This window comes from Paroedura picta, chromosome 3, assembly GCF_049243985.1.
Source record: "Paroedura picta isolate Pp20150507F chromosome 3, Ppicta_v3.0, whole genome shotgun sequence".
NCBI classification, from domain to species: Eukaryota; Metazoa; Chordata; class Lepidosauria; order Squamata; family Gekkonidae; genus Paroedura; species Paroedura picta.
In genome coordinates, this window is record NC_135371.1 from 6558739 (window position 1) to 6567673 (window position 8935).

Genomic DNA, 8935 nt, shown 5'->3' on the forward strand with positions numbered 1-8935 from the left:
GGGGGCGAGCAGGGAGGAGAGAGACCTGTGCATGTTTTCCAATGGAATGACTCACCATTTCTCTGAGCTCATTACAGTCTGCCCTCCTAATATCTAATTTATAAGTCTATCTACAAACTAGCTTGGTCCCCCATAGCAAAAGGAATTTTAGAAGGACATGGATACTTTCCACTAATGTCCCAACCACCTTCACCCCATCTACCAACCCTTGCCTTTGGGGTAATATTAAGTTGAGTATGGCGAAGCCCCTTCTAGTGTTCTCCACCATTTGAAACAGGAAGTTGTCACCCGGGCAATTCAGGAAGTGGGATGACTCAGGACACTTAGCGGAGTTTGACTCCAGCACACATTGGGGAAGTTGAAGTCACCATTACTACAAAGTCACGTTGCTTGGATTCAGTGTCAAGCTGCTCAAGAATCCACTTCCTCTCTCTGGTCAGGCATTCTGTAGCAAACCCCGAGCGCAATTTGTCCTTCCTCCTCTTATTTTCACTCAGATCCTTTCAGCTGGGCCGTCATGATAATGTGAGAGTTCCAAGTAGAGATCTTCTCTGTTAATAACTCCAGAAGGGCAGTCAAGGCTGCCATGTTTACATCTGCGACATTCTAAGAAACAAACTAAGTTCCTAAATATTTATGCCAAGCTTCAGAATATGGAGAAGATCAGTTCATGCTAGGTTTGTCCCCTGGCAACTCTGGTAATACCTTTATTTCAGTGTCACAACTAGGGGTGTGCACAGAAAAGAAATTGGTACTTTTCAGATGGGTAGAATTGACTCAGACTCATCCAAATCACTGGTTTGGATTTGGAGATTTGGTTTTGGCCAAATTGATTCCCTGCCATCGTTTACTTATTTTATTTATTATTATATTTATATACCGCCCTCCCTGAGGGCTCAGGGCAGTTTACAGAAAACAGGAAAGGATACAATTAGAAGAAGAAGAGTTGGTTCTTATATGCCGCTTTTCCCTACCCGAAGGAGGCTCAAAGCGGCTCCCTTTTGCAGGCTCTGTGGGACTGTTTAGGTTCTGTGAGGGCCCTGATTATGGCCTATGGCACCAATAAACTCAATGGGGGCTTGAGGAAAAGGCACCAAATTTGCAGCACAGCTGTGAGACCCTCTCCTCAAAAGAACCCCCAAGTTTCCAAAAGGTTGGACCAGGGGGTCCCATTATATGGGCACCCAAAGAAGGTGCTCCCATCCATCCACCGTTGCTAGGAGCTGTCGAATCTCCCTGGAGAGAAGCAGTAAAGGGAAAAGCTTCCAGTGCTAAAGTTCTCCCTCTCACTGGGAAGAAAAAGACCCTCTGGAGTGAGGGGAAAACGGAAACCCAACGCCTGCTCAGACATCTTTGTTCTTCTCCTGCCATTTTCCTGGGAAACAGTAGAAAGGGTTAAATGCATCGAGCCCTTTTGAGGAGCCCATAAAGGGGAGGGTCCTCCGTAGCCCACCTGTTTTCTTCTTCTCAGGGATCTCTTCCTGGCAGTCTTCCTGACCTGCTCTGTAGAAGACCTCCAAGGAAAGAATTATGTAGAAGCAGGTATGTGAAAGGAGACCCTTTGCTAGGGACGGAGGGGGGATACAGACTGAAGAGCCATCCTTGTAAGGAAGAAAAAGGGGTCCAGAGAAAACTCCTGAGATCCCAGGTCAGTTCAGCTGGTTTCCACCATGTTCTGGTGTTCACAGTCCTGGCTTCTCCTGTATGGGTGTGGCCAAAAATGTTGAAAGGTGTTTTGCTAAAGCCGGGGTCCCCAATCTCTTTGAGTTTATGGGCACCTTTGGACTTCTGACACAGCAGAATGAGCCCTTCCAGTAAGTGGCTGCTGTAGGAAGCCTAGTTAAATGCCAATAAAGGCTTCTGATTCTACCTATCTAGCTAGGAAGCTAAGTCAGCCATGAAATGGGAACTGCCACTTTCAGCCCCATAGTAAAGACCAAGAGCTGTTTTTTTTTGTACTGGGCTTTTCACTGCACAAAGGAGTCTCAACCCAGCTTACAATCGCCTTCCCTTCCTCTCCCCACCACAGGGAACCTTTCAGGGAGGTGGGGCCGAGAGAGCTCTGAGAGAACAGGGACTGACCCAAGGTCACCCAGCTGGCTGCATGGGGAGAAGGAGCGAGGAATCAAACCTGGTTCTCCAGATTAGAGGCTGCTGCTTTTAACCACTGCCTAACTCTGACTCTCTGACTGGCCAGATTCTCACGCCAAGATCCTTGTGTTGTGGTGGCAGCGGCTAAATCACATTGAAAAGAAATCTGCCAAGCCAGTCAAATTTCCAGTGGCCATTCAGAAGCCTTCCTAGGCAATAACCCTACCAGGCTACACCCACCTTCTAAAACCCGTTAAGTTAGAGTAGGTTACAGTAGATGAGCGATTGGGATGTGAGTGTCCTGCATAGTGCGGGGGGTTGGACTAGATGACCCAGGAGGTCCCTTCCAACTCTATGATTCTATGAGTGTCACCAGGAAAGGGATTTGTGGGCGCCATGCCCTGTGCCCAGGAGTCCTTTCCTTCTGGATGATTCAGAGAAAAACCCTTGGAAGGCTATTCTGGGGAGAACCTTATCTGAATATGCAGCTGTAGGATTCCAGTGGAATTCTGATTTTGGTGTTTGGGGTAGAGTTGCTAGTGCCCTGGAGGGAAACAACGCCCTGCCCTTGAATAGAGGTTTTTAATGTTGGGAAATAGACACCTGAAGCTTTGCATGGCATGGAGGTGAATAACCTCACCTGGTAATTAGAAGGCCTTTGAGCCTTTCTTAAAGTTACAGGACATATTTTTCTCCACATTGTTGGCCAGCCTAGTCCAGAGGTTTCCAGGAGTCCTACAATAATATAACAATCCTTTCTTTGTTGTTGTTCCACTATCTGGCCGGCAGAGATAAAGGGGGAGGTTTCACTGAGGGATGCAGTCCCCAGGTGGGGAACAACGAAACAAGCTGGCTAAATGGTGAAAGTAGAAAAATAGCCAAAAAACCCCCCTGAGGTACAAAAATTAATAGTAGTTTTAATATGTAGTTCTATTGGGTATAGTCTTGTCTCTTTCACACTTAATTTCACACTTGGAAAAATCCTCCTAAGCTATGAATGACAGGCAGAAATAAAACTTGTATAATAATTGTTTCTGGTAAGACAAGTTCGTGATGTTGGCATAGAAGGCTCCTAAGTTGGATAATTTCCCCCAAAATAAAGAAATATGCAACTTCTGGAGACAGCCAATTTCAACCTGAGCCTTCTTCAGGGATATTTATAAGTTTTTTGCATTTCTGCTTCCCAGTGAACATCCATGAGTTATCCTTGGGATCCCCTGGAATAATAGCTCATCCCCTGACTACAGAGATCAGTTCCCCTGGAGAAAATGGCTACTTTGGAGGATGGGCTCCATGGCCTTGTGGTCTGCTGAGGTTAGGGATGCCAGTCCCCAGTTGGGACAAAGGGATCCCCAGGAATCATAGATCATCTCCAGACTAAAGAGATGAGTTCCCCTGGAGAAAATGGCTGCTTTGTAGGTTAGACTCCATAGCACTATATTCCACTGTGGCCCCAACCCAAGTCCCACCCATTCCAGGTTCTACCCTAAAAGTCTCTAGGTATTTTCCAACCCAAAGCTGACAACTTGATTAATTTCTGAAATAATTAATTATGGACATTATGGATAGACACATTCAGGAAAGCAAGACAGGGTTTATGTTCTTTAAAGCAGGGGTAGTCAACCTGTGGTCCTCCAGATGTTCATGGACTACAATTCCCATGAGCCCCTGCCAGTGTTTGCTGGCAAGGGCTCATGGGAATTGTAGTCCATGAACATCTGAAGGACCACAGGTTGACTACCCCTGCTTTAAAGCAAAGAGACATTTTCATCTCTTTAAATGCCAGAGGCTGAGATCAGACACTGATATCAGCCCTTCCATCTTAGCACAGAAAGATGGGCCTCTATGGCCCCTTCCAACTCTATGATTCTATGATTATAAGCTCCTTCTTCAGCCCTCTGAATGGTCCTGATGTAATACACCTCTCTTTCAGGTACTTGGACAGGTGGAGAAGGCACCTGCTGATTCCCCCCACCACTTAGCAGAACTGAATTCATCCATAACATGGACGCTCAGCAAGAGAGTGATGGAGAAGCTGGATCATTGGGTAAGCATTCGTATACTTGAATTCAGTGTGCAGATATTTTGCATAAATATCTTTCAATGTCCCCTACATATAAATGTTTTGTTTTAATGTTTGCAACCTTGAGGACCCTGAATTAGGTGGAAAGGCAGCCTCAAATCTTTTGAGTGGCTCCTACCAGGAATGAAACATTTCCTTTTTGGTCTGCAGACCCCCGTCCCTTCTGCCGATCTCTGTCCCCCGCACCCTGCTGCTCCACCAGTGCATGCCAGTCCACAGTCACCCCAGACATCTCTCCCTCCCCAACATGTCTTTCCGCTGTTTGCAGACAGGTTGTTTGCCGGGGGATCGCGCATTTCAGGGTGGTGAATCCATTTTTGGGGATTCCCGCAATTGTGGGTTAAAATGGCAGAAATTGCGAGCCAGCTGCTGGAGGTAGGTGGCATCATCTGGAGGGGCAGGAATATGCCGCCTACCTTCGGGAGCTGGGAGGCCACAAAACTGGCGTGCAGAAACAGGGTATTTTAGCAACCACAATACATGGGACATGCCCAGTAAACTGAATGGCTTTAAAGAAAGATTAGACAATTTCATGGAGGGCTTTTCCACCACTGGATTGTCTATCTGAATAGTAGATGCTAAAACAGACATGAGAAAAGTAATAATGATTCTCATGAGGTTCAAGAAACCTCTGGAGGGCCACTGATGGAAATCTGATACCACCCTAGAGGGGCTGTAGGTTTAACAATTGTCTATCAAAACTGGCCAACTGCCAGTTGTAGAAATTATACACCCAACGTGATACATGATAGAATCCAAAGTGAGTCTTTTAAATATAAAGTGGAACTTGGTTGGTCCAAGTTGTAATTCTCGCTTTTGTTTTCTGAAGCAGATGTCCAACAGGTGAGGGAGCAGGACGATGTTCCACTGGATCTCACTGTGGCATCATCGAGTGGATCAAAATGGGTGATTTCCCAACAACTCGAGAATAAGGAAGCCTGTGGAAGCCAACAAGAACGAGAAACTGTTATAAAGCTCAACCCAACGAGAAAACATCCTTCCTTCACTGACCAGTTCTTACGTGCAGCAAACTCCCGTGGGCGAGAAGATAGCGGTGGTCGACCTGAACGGGAAACTGTTATAAAACTCAATCCTATGAGAAAAGATGCTATTTTAGTTGACCAACAAGTCTTACATGAAGCAACCTCCTGTGGGAGAGAAGAGGGTAGTTGGGTGGAGGAGGACAATGTTATAAACCTTGATCCTGTGGGAAAAGATGCTCTTTTAGTTGACCAAGGCTTACATCAAGCAACGTCCTGTGGGAGAGAAGAGGGCGGTAGTTGGCTGGAGGAGGGCAATGTTATAAACCTTGATCCTGTGAGAAATGATGCTCTTTTAGCAGACCAAGGCTTACATCAAGCAATGTCCTGTGGGAGAGAAGAGGGCGGTAGTCGGCTGGAGCAAGACACTGTTATAAACCTTGTGAGAAAAGATGCTTTTTTAGTAGACCAATGTTTACATCAAGCAACGTCCTGTGGGAGAGAAGAAGGCGGTAGTCGGCTGGAGGTGGACAATGTTATAAACCTCGATCCTGTGAGAAAAGATGCTCTTTTAGCAGACCAACATTTACATCAAGCAACGTCCTGTGGGAGAGAAGAGGGCGGTAGTCGGCTGGAGGAGGGCAATGTTATAAACCTCGATCCTGTGAGAAAAGATGCTCTTTTAGCAGACCAAGGCTTACATCAAGCAACGTCCTGTGGGACAGAAGAGGGCGGTAGTCGGCTGGAGGAAGACAATGTTATAAACCTCGATCCTGTGAGAAAAGATGCTCTTTTAGTAGACCAAGGCTTACATCAAGCAACGTCCTGTGGGAGAGAAGAGGGCGGTAGTCGGCTGGAGGAGGGCAATGTTATAAACCTCGATCCTGTGAGAAAAGATGCTCTTTTAGCAGACCAACATTTACATCAAGCAACGTCCTGTGGGAGAGAAGAGGGCGGTAGTCGGCTGGAGGAGGGCAATGTTATAAACCTCGATCCTGTGAGAAAAGATGCTCTTTTAGCAGACCAAGGCTTACATCAAGCAACGTCCTGTGGGACAGAAGAGGGCGGTAGTCGGCTGGAGGAAGACAATGTTATAAACCTCGATCCTGTGAGAAAAGATGCTCTTTTAGCAGACCAACATTTACATCAAGCAACGTCCTGTGGGAGAGAAGAGGGCGGTAGTCGGCTGGAGGAGGGCAATGTTATAAACCTTGATCCTGTGAGAAAAGATGCTCTTTTAGCAGACCAAGGCTTACATCAAGCAACGTCCTGTGGGAGAGAAGAGGGCGGTAGTCGGCTGGAGGAAGACAATGTTATAAACCTCGATCCTGTGAGAAAAGATGCTCTTTTAGTAGACCAAGGCTCACATCAAGCAACATCCTGTGGGAGGGAAGAGGGCGGTAGTCGACTGGAGCAAGACACGGTTATAAACCTTGTGAGAAAAGATGCTTTTTTAGTAGACCAATGTTTACATCAAGCAATGTCCTGTGGGAGAGAAGAAGGCGGTAGTCGGCTGGAGGTGGACAATGTTATAAACCTTGATCCTGTGAGAAAAGATGCTCACTTGGTTGACCAAGTCTTAAGTGAAACAACCTCCTCTGGGGGAGAAAACGGGGACAGAGAATGTGGAGGAAGGCACAAGCAGAGTTCTGACCTCCCCAAGAGTGAGCCAAACCAGAAAAAGAAGAAAAGTTACATCTGCTCACAGTGTGGGAAAACCTTAGGTAGCAGTGGGAGTCTTTCAAATCATAAACGGAGGCACACAGTAGAGAAGCCACACAAATGCACAGAGTGTGGGGAAAACTTTCGTACTAAGTTCAGCCTTACAAAACACCAGAAGTGTCACGCAGGACCGGACTTGAATAAATGCACGGAGTGTGGGAAAAAATTTAGTACCAAGTACAGCCTTTCAAGACATCAACGATCCCACACAGGAGAGAAGCCATATAAATGCTCAGAGTGCGGGAAATGTTTTGCTTATGTGGACAGCCTTTCAGACCATAAAAGGACACACAAAGGACAAAAGGCATATGAATGTTTAGAATGTGGGAGAAGATTTGCTTTCAGGGCAAGCTGGTTTGTTCACACCAGATCCCATTCAGAAACGAACCCTTACAGGTGCTCAGTATGTGACAAAAGTTTTGTTAATCGTTTCACGCTTTCAGAACATGAACGAATCCACACAGGAGAAAAGCCCTATGAATGCTCACAGTGCCTGAAAAAGTTTAGAACAGTCTCCTCCTTTACTGTGCACAAAAGAATCCACACAGGAGAAAGGCCATATATATGTTCTGTGTGTGGGAATAGTTTCATTAGGAATTCCCAACTTTCACATCACAAACGAACCCACACAGGAGAGAAGCCATATGAACGCTTAGCGTGTGGGGAAAGCTTTGCTTTTAGATCAGGGGCAGTTCAACACAAAAAATGTCATACTGGAGGGAAGCCGAATATATGCTCAGAACTTGGCCAATCCCTCCCAGGAAAGAAGCCACATCAATGCACAGAGTGTGGGAAAAGCTTTAGGATCAAATGGAATCTTGTTGAACATGGAAGAGTGCACACAGGAGAGAAGCCTTATCAATGCTCAGAGTGTGGGAAAACCTTTAGGTATAAAAGTGGTGTTCTTCGACATGAACGACTGCATACTGGAGAGGAGCCATATAAATGCTCAGACTGTGGAAAATGTTTTCATTCTAATTCAAAACTATTGGGACACCAAAGATCCCACACAGGAGAGAATCCCTTTAAGTGCTCGGCATGTGAGAAGAGCTTTGCTTCTAGATCAAAGCTTATTCAACATGAAACAACACATACTATAGAGAAACCATATAAATGCTCGGAATGTGGGAAAACCTTTCATGGAAATTCAAGCCTTTCACGACACAAAAAATTCCACAGAGAAGGGAAGACACATCGCTGTGTAACATGTGGGAAAAGCTTCCTGTTTGAATGGTATCTTGTTCAACACAGAAGACTCCACACAGGAGAGAAGCCTTATACATGCTTGCAGTGTGGGAAAAGCTACAGTTTACAATCAAGTTTTATTAATCATAGAAAATCTCATACAAGAGAGAAACTATATCAATGCTCCGTGTTGGGGGAGAACTCCAGTCAGAAATCACAACTCATTGTCCACGAGGAAACCCACATCCGAGAGAGACCACATACGTGCTTCCAGTGTAAGAAATCCTTCAGTCAAGTGACTGAACTTCTGCTCCACAAGAAATCACATACACAAAATAAATCCTATTATTGCTTGCAGTGCCGAAGAACCTTTCATTGGTACTACCGGTATCTTGTACACAGAATTTTCCATAGGGCTAAGAAACCATACAGGTGCTCAAAGTGCGGAAAGACATTTTTCTGGGAAGGCAACCTTAAACTGCACATGAAAAAGACATGCCAGAGCTGCAGTAGGGGTACATTTGGAACGGGGCCAGACAGAAGGAAACCCATGCAGGAGAAAAAAGGCACAGAAATAAGCAAAATATGAAGAAAGGTTTGTTTAAAAATCCATACTTATTCTACAGCAAACTTCAGATTTCCCACCAGAAGACTCATGAGTTACCTAGCCCCATAAATGTAGAATCCATGGATTGTAGTACTACCTATGTCTGTTTGGGGCTGGAATTTTCTGCGGGGACTTTCAGAGTTCCTGTCATGAGGGAATCTAGTTGCTTTAGCAGGCTTCTGTCTCACCATGGACAATCAACAGCTTAAGCTTCCTTTTCAAACAGCAGAATGCAGGGGTAGTCAAACTGCGGCCCTCCAGATGTCC

General features: G+C 45.7%; 1 protein-coding gene across 2 annotated transcripts; it reads left to right on the forward strand.

The window, feature by feature from the left end:
• Nucleotides 1-1464: 1464 nt before the first annotated feature.
• On the forward strand, nucleotides 1465-8935 carry LOC143834206 (uncharacterized). Of its 2 annotated transcripts, none has more exons than XM_077330807.1 (3): nucleotides 1465-1542; nucleotides 4025-4138; nucleotides 5004-8935. In XM_077330807.1, exons 2-3 carry the CDS (start codon nucleotides 4096-4098, stop codon nucleotides 8648-8650), a joined length of 3690 nt encoding a protein of 1229 aa, XP_077186922.1. In that variant the 5' UTR covers nucleotides 1465-1542; nucleotides 4025-4095; the 3' UTR covers nucleotides 8651-8935. The 2 variants fall into 2 exon arrangements, with proteins under 2 accessions (XP_077186922.1, XP_077186923.1); XM_077330808.1 differs by having other exon boundaries at nucleotides 5007-8935.